The following is a 14,579-nucleotide window of genomic DNA, read 5'->3' as shown; positions in this document are numbered from 1 at the left end:
GGGAGGCTGGGTGGGTGGGAAGAGATTAACCAAAGAACTTGTTTGCATATATACATAAACCATGGACACAGACAATAGTGTGGGGAAGTGGTTGGTGCAGGCTAGAAAGGGATAATAGGGGGGAAAAGGGGACATCTGTAATTCTTTCAACAGTGAAGATTTTAAAAAAAGAGAAAAAGGGAGAAAATATATTTAAATAAAAGTTGATCTTAATTAAATTTTCATTTATTCACTCTTTAAAAGTTTTTTTAAAAAGAATTTCTTATTTTTCAATTACAGTTGACATGCAATATTATAGTAGTTTCAGGTCTACAGCATAGTGATTAGACGTTTATATAACCTTTGAAGTGATCACCCTGATAAGGCTAGTACGCATCTGACAACATACATGGTTATTACAATATTATTGACTATATTCCCTATGCTGTACTCTATATCCTGTGACTGTATTTATAGCCGGAAATTTGTACATCTTAATCACTTTTCCTTTTGTACCCATCCCTCCATCTCCCCTCCCATCTGGCAACCATCAGAATGTTCTCTATATCTGTGAGTTTGTTTCTGTTTTGTTTTTTAGATTCCCATATAAATGAAATCATATGGTGTTTGTCTTGCTCTGACTTATTTCACTTAGAATAATATCCTGTAGGTCCATCATGTTGTTGCAAATGTAAAGATTTCATTCTTTTCTATGGCTGAGTAATATTCCATTGAGTCTCCACTCCTACCAATCTTGATGTGGCTTCTTCTTTATATCCTTACTTATAGGATTTAGTTCAGCTAGATTTTAGGCAGTTCCAGTGTGAACTATTATTGAACAGAAAAATATACTTTGTACTTTTATGTTTTGCATGTGTGTGTGTGTGTGTGTGTGTGTGTGTGTGTGTGTGAATGCTAGAACAGCTATTTAAAAGCAGAAATCTAAGAATTTACATTAAAAATGACATGTGAAAGATCTTACTAAAGGTCACAGAAGAATATTACAATTATTAGTTTTCTCATGTGAGAGGCATGAATATCCCCTTTAAAAAAATAAGTGCTATAAAATGTTGTGAAAGTACGACTGAAGTGAGTTCTTACATACCCCCCAAAGTAATAAAATGAAATTTGATTATGAACAAATGTGGAAGTCATACTGGTTTTTGTACACTTGTACAAATTAGCAGTTCTATGGGGACCTGAACTTCTCCATTAATTTAATTCGCCCACTTGTTCCTTGTGGTTCTTCTAAGGAGAACATTTGCAGTATTGTTGAAGTGTGATTAGGGCATTACTGACTCAGTAATTTGCAAGTTAAAACTGACCATTGTAGCCAGTCTTCAAAATGCAACCACGGATTCAAACCTTAATGCCTTCACTTTAATTTGAGTGAGGATAGCGACCCAGTTATTTTAGGGCAAGAGGAAGCAGCATTTGCCTTCCAAAGATGCTTTATATTTTGGATACACAATCAATATACAAAGGTGAGATCCACCAGATTTGAATTGGTAAAATATGTAAATCCTTGCCTACTAATAAAGTGTCAGAGATTAATGTCTAAGTAGGAGCAGGAAGCCCCAACTGTAAAATTTTACAGGGCATGACCATTACTCCATCCGCATAATGGGGCTTGATTTAGAGGCTCTATTTTAAGATCACACATACAGCACCAAATGCAGAAAGCCGAGCTTTGTTTAATTTGTCTGGGGCAGTGCCCTAATTTTCTACAACACTATTCACTCCCCTTTCTTAAGAATGAATAACACATCTTCTTTATGGAACTCTGTGCATCTTTCATTTGGGAGCAGTAACTTTTCCAAGCTCCTCTATTCGGTTCCTCTTTTATGACCTTTTTAAAAATAATTCTACGGGATTATGATATTTTAAGTTGCATTGTCCTTATTGCCCTTGTGTGCCCATGCAAAGAACAAGTGGTATCATTTTTGATGTGACATAACACAGCATTTTAAAGTTGACAGATGAAGGAACTGAGGCCCAGAAAACACAAGGCCATGCAGTTCAAGCTGCAGGTGATAGCTCTGGCTCTTTGTTACCCTGCAGGAGAGTTTGCCACCAAATTGGGTGTCATTGCAGGGTCACTCTGTGGCTATCCCTTGAGACTTGGAATTTATGCCATTTTGGCAGTAGCTCAGAGGGCTTTATCACAGACATGAATAACCTGGGGACTCTTCATACTTCCTTCCGATTATGATGTGGTACTTTATCATTATGGCTCAGCCTGTTCCAAGTGCATCTCTTCTGCACAGGAAGTTCCTGAAGACGGCACTAGAAGTGACTCTTTTCTCAAAGGGTTGGCCAACCACCCTGCCCGGAAGTTCTGAGACCATCTTCCTGTCCCTATCACGGGACCCCATGTCTAATTGGTTCAGTCAGTCAGCACACAGAGAGACTGAAAGTTCCAGACTGGCATTCATATGGCCTCCGTGGTTACTTGGCTGGCGAGTCAGGTAAAAGAAATAAACAAGCAATTTAAAAACCTTGAATTGGGGATAGGAAGATAATAGAGTTCAAATTCCAACTTCAACAAAATCAGTTGTGAAACCTCAGTTACCTCCCTCTTCTAAGCTGTGGCACCTGCACCCGGACAGGTGTGTGCCATGCATTTGCTCGCCAGTTCACTCCACACACCCTTGCTGAACACCTGCTTTCAGCCAGACACTGAGTAGGCACAACTGGATCAGAGATAAAGCGCTAGACGCTGCTTCAAAGGGTTGCTCACAGGAGGTGGAGCCTGTGAAACCAAATGACAACTGCAAATGTTTGTGACAATTTTGTTAGAAAAGCTAAGCAGAGAGGGTAAGATTATATTTAAAAGGGAAATAGAGAAAATGATTCCTTTTTTAAAAGCATTTTTTTTTCATTAGTGGTTTTGTCCTTTTTGTCCACTGTGAAAGGACAGAGGTAACACTGAATTTTCATTTTGCACAGGGCCCTGCAAACTATGTATATTTACCAGTCACTGTCTATTCCCTTCTCTAGATATAGTAGTCTTATGATAATGTTATCGCCACTATAACTTTATGTACTTTAGTTTATTGTCTATTATCTTCCACTAGAGTATGAATGCCATAGGAGCATAATCTGTTTTGTTCAATGAAATATCCCATGGGCTTACAACAGTTTACCAGTCCACATGGTGTCTACTGGAACACAAACTTGCCATGCTAATGGTCAGTTTTATGTGTCAACTTGGCTAGGCTACCATGCTTAGTTATCCAATCAAACACCGATCTTGGCATTGCTGTGAAGGCATTTTGCAGATATAATTAAAGTCCATAGTCATTTGAAGGAAGGGAGGCTTCCAAGATAAACTGGGTGGGTTTGATTCAATCAAGCAAAAGACCTTAGCAGGTCAGCTGAGGTTTCCCTGGAGAAGAAATGCTACACTTGGACGGCAGCTTTGGTCCATGCCCGAGAGTTCAGCCCACCCTTCCTGACAGCATCCCCTAAGGATTTGACATTTGCCTACCCAGCCCCTACAATTGCATGAGCCAATCCCTTGCATAAATCTCAATATATATATATCTCCTACTAGTTGTATCTCTCTGACTTAACCCTGTCTGATACAGCCACCTTTTACGATAGTACAAAGTTGCCAGGCCTGGCATGTTTTTAAATGGGAGAGAGATTTGCCCTTGTTTCCTGGTGAGTATTGATTTGTATTTTTAAAACATGTACTGTGAATATTCATACTAATCTGGAAGTTTCTGTCTTTGTTCTTAATTGATCCCAGTCCAATGGAGGGAGTAGGGTTTGGGGGTTTCAAAGTGGTCTGGGAGAGAAACATGGGTCACTGAGAATGAGAGCGAAGTTGGTTTGCTGATGAAGAAGAAAAAGGAGAGGATGACTCAGACATTGAAGTAATGAGGTGCTTCGGACACTGTCCCCTATGTGTGGTTTTAGAAGGATCCCTCTGGCTATTGTGTGGCTACACTCTGCACAGGGGCAAGGCTGGAAGTGGTGGGACCAGTTTGGAAGCTGCTACCAAACAAAGATGGGGCCTGGAGTGGGAGTATAGATAGTGGTGATGAAATATGCTTGGATTCTGCGCCTATTTCAGAACTAGTGCCAGCAGGAGTTGCACATAGAATGGATATTTCCTTAGAGTCCTGGCCTGAGACAGCAGATAAAGTGGTTTATGGGGAAGTAGTACATTTCCCAGAGTTCCACAGCCCAGGCAGAGCAGAACAGAGGCAGAGAGCAGCAGTCTTGTGTTCTTATCATCAGTTTTTTTTTCCTTTTCCATTATCTTCAAACTTTCCCCCAAACTGCTCTTCTAGCATCCCCTTTGGAACATCTTCCCTTCTTTAGAAAATTCAGCCTGGACTACATCCCCAGGATTTCCTTTGTCTATGTCACCTTGGAAGACCCTCTCAGAGCAAGGTCATGGGTGACTACCACTACCCCATGTTCTCATGATGTCTGCCTAAGGACTGGCTGGTTCCCACAGTTTCATGTCAGCAATGTCCTGACAGTGTTTCCCCTCCATTTTATTAGCATCTCTTGGCCTCCTCTATTACGACGGAGAGAATGAAACAAAGATTTTGTAACTGGGTTTTATGGACAGTGGCACCACATATTATTCCACATGATTTACCTATAGCTGGCTGTTTTTTCCCCTTTCTGCTTTCCAGCACTTTCAGACCATGCTGAAGTCTAAACTGAATGTCCTAACACTGAAAAAGGAGCCTCTCCCAGCTGTCATCTTCCATGAGCCCGAGGCCATCGAGCTGTGCACCACCACGCCCCTGATGAAGAGCAGGACTCACAGCGGCTGCAAGGTATGTGGCCCATGGCCCTTGAGGCCCTCGTGTGGGGCAGAGGAAAGGACATGTCGCTTTAAGACTCTTGCTTGGCAATGGTAACAGTTTTAAAGAATGATAGTGTTAAATGACTAACAAAATAAGCTGATTGGGTGATGGTTGTATGAATTCATAACCTGCTTTACTTTTCTTAAGGATATAGCACTCTTCATAATTTGAGGGTAACATTAAAGACCTAAGTTTAAGGATAGGTAAAAAAAGTAGTGTTCTTGCCATATTGTTTATAGCCCTGGGGAACTTCACAAGAAAGCTCTTTCCATAAGGATAGTTCCTCCCTTTGTATTTTCTGTCTGAATAATACATATTTTAACAAGCAAAGAACAAAACAAGTTTCTCAACAGTTGTACTCTGAGTCCTGTGGGGGTAATTTTGCATTTTTGTTTTGCTTCAGCTCTCAAAATTTATACTAATATTCATGCCTGAGAATGCATTAAACACATGTTTTGTTTATGTAAACTATAATGCCAACATGGGGAAAAAAACCTGGAAATTAAGTGTGTAACTTGGATGAGTATAGAAGTCAGTGCAGAGGTAACCAAGAAAATATTTTACTCATATTTTGTCATCAGAAATTTGTTCTGAATTTTGAGGGGCAGGAGAATGCTTGTTTGCACGTGGATTTCTTTTATAACCTTGGAGATATGCTCCTTACTGCTTTCCCCATTAGGGAAGGAGAGATCCACTGACTGTTCCTGTCAGAGTTTTCTGTCCCTCCCCAGTTCTTGCAGCAGTGATCACATTGGAGCCTCCCACAATCTTGAGTGATGGTGATGTGCACAAAACCTCCCACATACCCATTCACTCCACAAGGACTCAGTGGGTGCTCACTGTATGCCCGACACTGGGGGCGGAGTGCCCAGCACCCAACAGCATTTTCACAGGGCTTAACTGCTCCTGGGAAGAGGAGGGAGGAGGAAATACAGGTAAAAGAACATCACAGCCAGTCTGAAGGATTTGTGGAGGAATCTTTGTAGCAGAAGGAACAGAGTGTGCTGATTCTCAGAGTGGAAATGGTCTTGTGTGCTGTAGAATGGAGAGCAAGGGGCCAGGATGGCTGGGAAGATGAGAACGTTGTGGCGAGTGGTGGGCTTGGGTGGGGGTTCGAATATGAAGAGCCAAGGAGTTTTTGTTTTAATTACTACCAGAAACCATCAGAGGAATTTAGGCAGGCGAGTAATATGAGTCCATTTAAAAAAGTGATTTTATTTTTCAGTTAGTTTCCATTCCATGTTATTTTGCATTAGTTTCAGGTGTACAGCATAGTGGTTAGATAATCATATATTTTACAATGTGTTCCCCCCAATATTTCCAGTACTCACCTGACACCATACATAGTTGTTACAATCCTATATAGTAAAAGGGTAATATGCAAATTGAGAAAACGTTAGAATGACCGGAATGCCCTCGCCCTGGCTGGCTCCACCCCCGAGCGGGCCCTCCCTGCCCTGATCAGAAGCTGGGCCAGCTGGCAAACTGCCCACGGTCCCTTACCCCAGTCGGCCCACCCTGAGTGGCCCCCATCGGGCAGGCCAGCTGGACCTCACCAGTGCACAAATTCATGCACAGGGCCTCTAGTATTATTATAATATCATGCTGTACTTTACCACCTGGTGACTATTTTGTAACTACTAATCTGTGGTTCTCAATCCTTTCACCTGTTTCACCCAGCCCCCCTCCCTCTGACATCCGTCAGTCTATTCTTTGAATCTGTGTCTGTTTTAATTTTGTTTGTTCATTTATTTTGTTCTTTAGATTCCACATATACACTTATATGAAATCATATGGTATTTGTCTTTCTCTGACTAAACTATTTCACTGAACATAATACCCTCTAGGTCAGTGGTGGCGAACCTTTTGACCTCGGCGTGTCAGCATTTTGAAAAACCCTCACTTAACTCTGGTGCCGTGTCACATATAGAAATGTTTTGATATTTTCAACCATAGTAAAACAAAGACTTATATTTTTGATATTTATTTTATATATTTAAATGCCATTTAACAAAGAAAAATCAACCCAAAAAATGAGTTTGCATGTCACCTCTGACACGCGTGTCATAGGTTCGCCATCACTGCTCTAGGTCTATCCAGTACGCTCACAAATAGTAAGGTTTCATTCTTTTTATGGCCCACTAATATTCCTACCATTTTCTTATCGTGCATTGTTGGTGGGAATGCAGATTAGTGCAGCCACTATGGAAAACAGTATGGAGGGTCCTCAAAAAAAGTTAAAAATGGAACTTAGGGCCCAGTGATTCCACTTCTGGGTGAAAGAGTGACTTCAGATGGTGACTGTGCTAAGGTGAACTTCCAGCTTCCCCAGAGCAGTTGCCAGAGACTCCCTTTCAGCTGGAGAGAGTGGATCCGCAGGACTGGCCACAGGTGACATTGGATCCAGTGCTGTTGGTGACTTGATGATATAAAGGAATTGTAACAGTACTCACTAAAGTTAAAAGTAATGAGATTGGGTTTTACATCCTTTAGAGATTTCCTTAAGTCATTTTATATCCTGTTCTAGTTGGGGAAAATAGTCCCTCAAAAGCACGATGAAGTCAGTAGGGATGAGTGTAAGGAGAAGAGTTTAGTTTGATAAGGTCTAGGTTATATTTAAATGGGAGGGGGAAAATACAGTTACAGAATAAGGAGATTTAACAATCCAATCCAGATAGGAAAGAGGTGTGTGTGTACACACACACACACACACACACACACACACGCACGCACAGATACACACTCTCTAAGAGAGAGAGAAATTTGGTAGGAGAATAAAAGCCATCATTTTTCTGGAAAGGAGTATAGGGTTTAAGCTTCATGGTATCATTTTATTTTCGGTTACTGCCTCTGGTCATGCTCATTTATTTCACCTCTAAAAGGATGTTGAAGACAATAGATCAGAAGACAGGCCACAGGGAGTGAGGGTTGCCCTGGTGTAGTTGTGGGGCTGGTGGAGAAAGGGAAATCATGATGATTTTGGCAGGACACAAAAAAACTCTGCCTTCAAGGTGAAAAACACATCCTCGTGGGCTAGAAAAAAACCGACAAGTTCTCCATCTCTAGAAGCCCCGAGGAGGGGCGTCTAGGCGTAGAGGATTGTAAACCTGAATCAGAGATCTGGGCCAACACCCCTTGAATTGCTCTCCAGCTTTATGGTTTTATTTGAAGGCAGGAAACCTCCAATGTATCATTGTCCAAATTGTGTACTATAATACGCTTCCTACATTGAAATGGACTGTAGACCTATTGGAGCTACAGCTTTTAACGCTCAAGGACACTGTTGCATTTGTGTTCAGAGCCATATTCTTTTGTTAAAAAACAAAACACACAAAAAAGGTTAGATTTGGAACTGTGATATTTCTGTTTGCATCTCCAGACCTCCCCCAGTGTTTCTGACCATCCCTTGGAACACAGTGCAGTGTTTCCTCTCTGGTTCTTGCGAATAACTTAGCTCACGAAATGCCAGCTGCACAAGGACCTCTCTCTCGGGCTCACGCCTGCCCGGAATAATGAGCTTGGTGCAGCCCGGGCCCAGCTGCAGGGCCAGTGTACAGGGCCGGCACCTTCCATCCTCATTCAGGGCTAGGTCTCTTTTTGCCAAAGGTCCCTTAAGCCCTGCTTACATACCTTTAGGTTTGGGGAAGGGAGAGAGGCAGGAAGAAGCAAAGGAAAGGGGAGTTGAAAATGGGTTATGGTGAGCCCTGGCCAGGTCCTGGCTCCTCTCTGCTTACCCACCTCCCCTGATCTGTATTCTCCGTGGGTCCTGATGGCATTGCCTGTCCAGGCCATTCATGTTGTGGGCAGCTGGGGCTTTGTGTGTTTTCTCTATTGCTGCCACTCTTTTTTTCCCCTTGCGGTGGAGTTCTTTAACTGCACAGCCCACTGCATCCCATTAAGACACTCCCACCAGAACCCTTGCAAGAGCCCTTTGCAGTATTGGAGATGTTGTGTCTGATTTTGCAGCAACAATGGCTTGTCATTCCTGCCTTCTCCTGCCCAGCACAATGCAATCCTAGGTAGCTTCAGCTTCTTAGAAAATACTTATTTAATTAATAGTCATTGAAAACCTACTGTGTACATGGGATTATGGAGAAAGGAATCCAAGTAGGTGTTGTGGGTCATGCAACTAACAGCCAAGTAGGAGCAATAAGCTGAGTGTGCCGCCCCAAACTGCCAGAGATTCTGACTCCCGTGTGTATCAGAAACCCCTGGGGCAGATTTCTGGACCTTCTTTACAGAGATTTTGATGAGACACTTCACTTAGTGATGGGAACAGAGCTTGCACTTAAAAGTCGATGATGGATTTACATGAAGTGGTGCTTGGACCCTGCTGTGAACTTGGGGACTTGAAGCACAGGATGGTGGGTGATAAGGGCAATATACTAGTAAGTGTCGTAAATGTGTACACATCCTTAGGTGGGAGCTGGGACGGGGAATGGTACGTGGGGGCTAGCTGGCACTTGGAGGGCTAGAATGGGTTTGCTGCACAGCTGCTCAGGGGGCTGATGTTGAAGCAAGGGCCTTAGGGCCTGATCTGACCTGGGATGATGCTCTGGTTCCCAAACCTCACCTCCTCTTGAGTGAGGCAGGTGACTTGGCATCCTGAGAATCCCTGTCTTAGGCCGTGCTGTCCTCTTCCCATTTGCAAGGGCAGAAACCTTAAAATAGTCTAACTTCCAAGAAGAACTTCATGATTGTTAAAGCATACCAATTTTTATATTACTCTTTTTGAGATTCTTTGCAATCAGGAGTGACAGTAGTAGTCCCTTAGCTCTCAGAGAGGATGTGGTTGGTTTACAGTTTCATGGGACGAGAAGAGAAGTTTCTGAGCTGAAGGCTTGCCAGGCAACCCTCAGATGCTACCATTTCATGCATGTGCTAAACAGCCAGCTTAGAAGTGAATTCCAGAAATCTCACTTATAATAAGAGCTCCTGATTTGAATGCAAATATGTTGAGAATTAGCATCTCTTGTATCTCTTGCCTATACTTACATCTTTGTGTTTATTTGATCAGGAATGTATTTAATTAGAAATACAGTTATGTTTTCTAATTTTATCCAAAGCCTCAGTTTTTTACCCATTAACGGAAGGAAGAAACATTAATTATATCATGTTGTCATGCTTTTCAAATGCATTTTTGCAGCCCTACCTTGCTGTAGGTCCTTTGGGCATTGCATGAATCAATTGTGCCAATGGTACATACTTTTTTCCTGCAAAGTAAGTTTCTGATTTTGATGTCAAGACAGAATACATGTTATATATTTATATAATATATAAAGGACCCTGGCCTTTATTGGTTATTTTCCTCTAAATTCAGAGTGGATGGTACTTCTCATTTATTTTCTCTCCATTCTGTCTCAGACTTCTTTTGTAAACATCAAAGCATATTACCTCTGCTTGTCTCACAAATTTAGGAAGGTGATGAGCTAATGTCTGTTAAGACATAAGCTTTTATTTTCTGCATTTTTTGTTCTTTGTTCATTTATAAATTTGCTGACATTCTTTCTCCTACTTCTTTCCCTCTTCTGTCACTAATTTTCTTTTTTATGTCTTTCTTTGCCCACAAGAATATATTGTATACCCTCAAGATGTTCAGGTGTTGACAGGGACACAAACATAATGGGTTGGGATGCTTTAGGTTGAAATAACAGAAAGCCCAACTTGAATTGACTTAAATCATTGAAATGTATTTGCTTTCAAATCTGCAAATCCAGAGAGAAAGAGATGCTAAAGGAACACAAAAGAGTGTCCACTACAGAAAAGCTCAGCTTCATGACCTGGAAGGAGACAGGTCCACCCGGTAGGAAGAGTGGTGGCCGTAGGGAAAATGCAGAGTGCCCTCAGGACGCTGAGCAAAGGGTACCCTTTCCTGCAGTGTTGGAACCCCAGCCCACTCCCCTGATGTTGTGGAGGGTGTTATTGCTTAGATGAGATGAGCCTCAGGTTGAGGACAGGCTGCTCTCTCTAGAGTCCCTGTGCAGGCAGTCATGAGTAAAGGTCAGGTGCCATGTTTAGGGTGTGGAGGGTGCTCTCATGCACTGGAGAAACCCAGAGCCCCCTTTTCAGGCTTTTCATTCCAGCCCATCATTCAAGGTGAGGACAGAGGAAGAGAAGCATGATTTCAGAAGCGGTATTGAGTTCATGGTTACAAACTTTGTGATGTCTGTGGGCGCACCAGTGGGCAACAACCCAAGGGCACCTTTTCTGTGTGAACTTGGAGATGTCTGGAAGGGGCTGTGAAAAGAGGAAGGAGTGAGACAGAGCGTGCGCGCGCGCGCGCGCGCGCACACACACACACACACACACACACACTCTTACATATAAAGAAGTTGGAACCTACCTCTCATGTTTAAGTTCTTCCTCCCCACCAGGCACTGACACTGTCCTCAGCCCGTCCCTCTCTCTTCTAGTCACCAAGCTAATCAAGCAGAGAAAAAGAATATTACTCCAGGGACAGATGAAGCCCCAGCATTAAGGTTTTAGGATCGGTCTTAGTATTTATGTTCAAGACACAAGACTACTGATGCTACTGCAGGGAAGGGTATTTTATCTGTGCTTATCATGTACACTTCTTGGCCATGAGTCCTCTGTTAAGGCTTTGAATTCTATGCTTTCGTCTTCCCATTGAGAGCCATGGTGGCTTAGGCTTCAGCAACATTCTTTATCCTTTGTGAGCTCAACTTTCGTTATTTGATGACTAAAAATCTTTAAATTACTGGGAGTGTCTTTATTTCATCTGACAAAAGCATTGAGAATGTAGATTATTATTCTGCTGAATGCTTGTTGAGTAAGAGTGCCAACTTCTTTAAAGGGTCACGCTTTCCCCTGGTTGATGGGTAGTGGAGCTGTTTTTCCCATTGAGGAATTATCTGGGGATCCCTGACACCTTTAAACTGTGTATTTCTTAGTGCCCCACACAGCGTGAAGGCTGCAGCTGAAAATGATCATTTTCCTCTGGGGAACCAGATTTGGCATTGAAGCCTAACTTTGGACTACTGTCAAAGACAGTCTTCCTGTATTTCCAAATTTGTGTTGTCACTGCCTACTTTAATCTACTTCTCCCTTTAAAAACCTAGGAGAGGAGCAAAGACTTGTTAGTGAAAAACTGGAAAACAATCTAAATGTCTAAAAGAGATATAATATTTTTGCTCCATAACACTATGGAAAACGTGTGGTCATTAAAAATTCTGCTGTAGAAATTATACCAATGTGGAAAATGTTCATAATGCATTAAATGAATAAAAATCAGGTTGAAAAATGTTATTAGAATCCTATTTTTTTAAATAAAGTATTACTAAAATATATGCAAACATGCGTAAGAGAAGGCTCACACTAAAATCTGAACAGAAGTGATGTATAGATAGTGGGATTATGGGTAAAACTTTTGGTTTTCTTATTTTTTGCATTTCCTAAATTGTCATCAATGAACAAACACTATTTTTGTAATTGCTTTCTAAAAGTAATTATTAAAGAAAAATATTTCCTTTGGATAGAAGTTTGCCTGGAAAGATATCTGTAAGAAACTCTATTCTAAATGGAACATTTCAGAAAACATTTTGTTTGGCTAGAGTACATGTTCAAGAAGTAAAAATTGTGGTCTTTGTATGTCTAAAATTTTCTTAATTCTACCCTCATTTTTTTTGAAAGTTTGGCCTCGTATAGAAAGATAGACTGGGAGTAATTTCAACTTAAAGTCATGAAGGCACTGCCCATTGACTTCTGTGTCTTGTGAATTTTCCCTTGAATCTATCCAGCTGGAACAGGGTAGATCTTTTCAGTTTGGGGACTCATATTTCTTAGTGTTTTAGGAAACCTTAAGTAAAATTCCCACATTCTCCCCAATTTTGAAACCATTTGAGAAATAAGAAATGTGACTCAGAGAGATCAGATAAAAATAATCAGTTTTATAAAACTTTATAAAATTGGCTTAGATGTGTGAACTTACTGGGTTTTCTGAAGTTTCAAATCTTTGTTAATATTTTATCTTCCATTAATTTTGTCCTTTTGTGCTTATGACTTAAAAATGACTGTTACGGCCCCTTCCCGGTATGGTTCAGTTGGAGTGTCACCCCATACACTGAAAGATGGCAGGTTCGACTCCTTGTCAGGGCATATACCCAGGAAGGGAGCCAATCAATGTTTCCCTCTGGCATTGATGTTTCTCTCTCTCTCCCTTCTCTCTAAAATTAATGAAAAGCATGTCCTCGGGTGTGGATTAAAAAAAAAATGACCATTATGATCAGTTAAGTGGGGTTTGGAGAAGAGATAATATTTAAGGTCAACTTGCCATCTTTATCCAGAAATCCTCTCTGAATTGTTTGACCCTCTGTAAATTGCTAATTTTGGCTGTTTGAACTTTCCTTGTTTTAAATCTTTATCCAAGATGGAAACAGTGATCCTTAACTTACACTCAAGTATAGAGAGATATTTATAGGATACTCTGAACTTTTCACAAGAGTAGAGCTGTATAAGTAAAACACTGTTGTTTTTCAGATATAGCTCCCCTTAGTCTAAATGGAAAGGTCAATGAACTATAGACAAAATGGTAGCAAATGAGGAATGGATGTTAAAGTGGCAATAAATAACCCAGATCATAAAAAGGTCAAAATCATTTTTCTTAAATATGAATAGCTATTCTTATTACATCTCTGAGAATTTTAACTCCTGACTGACTACCCAGCAAGAAATTATAAAAAACAACTCTGACAACAGGTGCAGATGTATGCCTTGGTATGCTGACTGTTCATTTCTTTATTTTTATTGAAAATATTATACATTCATTTCTTGGCAAGAGAAATGATGTCTGGGCTTCTGTGCGTAGAGTTCTCTAAATGAGACATTAGTCAGATTGGCATGTGTGAGTCACTAGCCGTCTTCACCAGCCAAATCCAGGAATCATAAAATAATTTACTCAGGAAATAATGGGGACAAATGGATTTTATTATCCTGGGAAACAAGAAAGCTACCTTGTAGCTAAAGATCCGACTGAAATTATTCCCCTCACCCCACATTGAAAGATTAATTCGTTCTCTTTAAAACTTGTTTTTGTGACACTTATGAGTAGTGCTATAACTCTCCTCTGTCATTATCTAGCTAGGCCTATTGCTATTTGTTAGGGCCCAGAGGTGCTGTCCATTACTGTAAAGGCATTTTACTGTTAGTCTGTTCACGGGATGGTACAAGACAGGTGTTAACTTTTCTCATCAGAAAACTATAACTCTCCAGTTTGTTCAGAGCCCACCAGGCTTCTGTATAAAAATCCCTTCTCTCTGTTTTGTCTTCCTCATTCTCCTTCCAGAGGTTGCCTGAAGTCCTTTCCCTCGTTGGCTCCGCCTTGAACCCCATCCCATAAGCGTCTTGGCCTCTCAGGGCAGGGGAAGCGGCAGAGGGCTTTAGGCCCTCCACATTAAATTATCTGACAAACAAATCTCTCTCCTGATGGTACAATGGAGTCCTTCCTGTAGCAAAAACCTGGTTTGCGCAAGAGAATCTTGATTTCATTTCTTCTTCTTAACAAGGTTCGCCTCTCAGAAAAGAGGAAAGAGCAGGGAGGGTGGTAACTCATTCTGCCATTTGTACACTAGAGTTCTTCTGAGAAAAAGAGCCAAAGAAGGGAATTTGGAGACCCATTAGAACAAAGAAAAAATTAACTGATTCCTTCACGGTCACTAAAATCCTCTAGTGACATCAGATGTCTTTTATATTTAAAGTACACATTCTTTTAAACAAAATAAACATGCCTGCTACTATAAATTTATTAATGTA

The 14,579-nt window shown here is 41.1% G+C and overlaps 1 protein-coding gene across 2 annotated transcripts in view; it reads left to right on the top strand.

The window, feature by feature from the left end:
* The window catches only part of PID1 (phosphotyrosine interaction domain containing 1), a 192,196-nt gene that overhangs the window by 93,312 nt on the left and 84,305 nt on the right, over positions 1-14,579 (top strand). For both annotated transcript variants that reach the window (XM_006760402.2, XM_006760403.2), the window contains exon 2: positions 4,635-4,781. In XM_006760402.2, coding sequence (XP_006760465.1) covers positions 4,635-4,781 — 147 coding nt within the window. The remainder of the gene's footprint in view (positions 1-4,634; positions 4,782-14,579) is intronic.

This window comes from Myotis davidii, unplaced genomic scaffold (assembly GCF_000327345.1).
Source record: "Myotis davidii unplaced genomic scaffold, ASM32734v1 scaffold370, whole genome shotgun sequence".
NCBI lineage: Eukaryota > Metazoa > Chordata > Mammalia > Chiroptera > Vespertilionidae > Myotis > Myotis davidii.
This window is presented reverse-complemented; position numbering and strand designations above follow the sequence as displayed.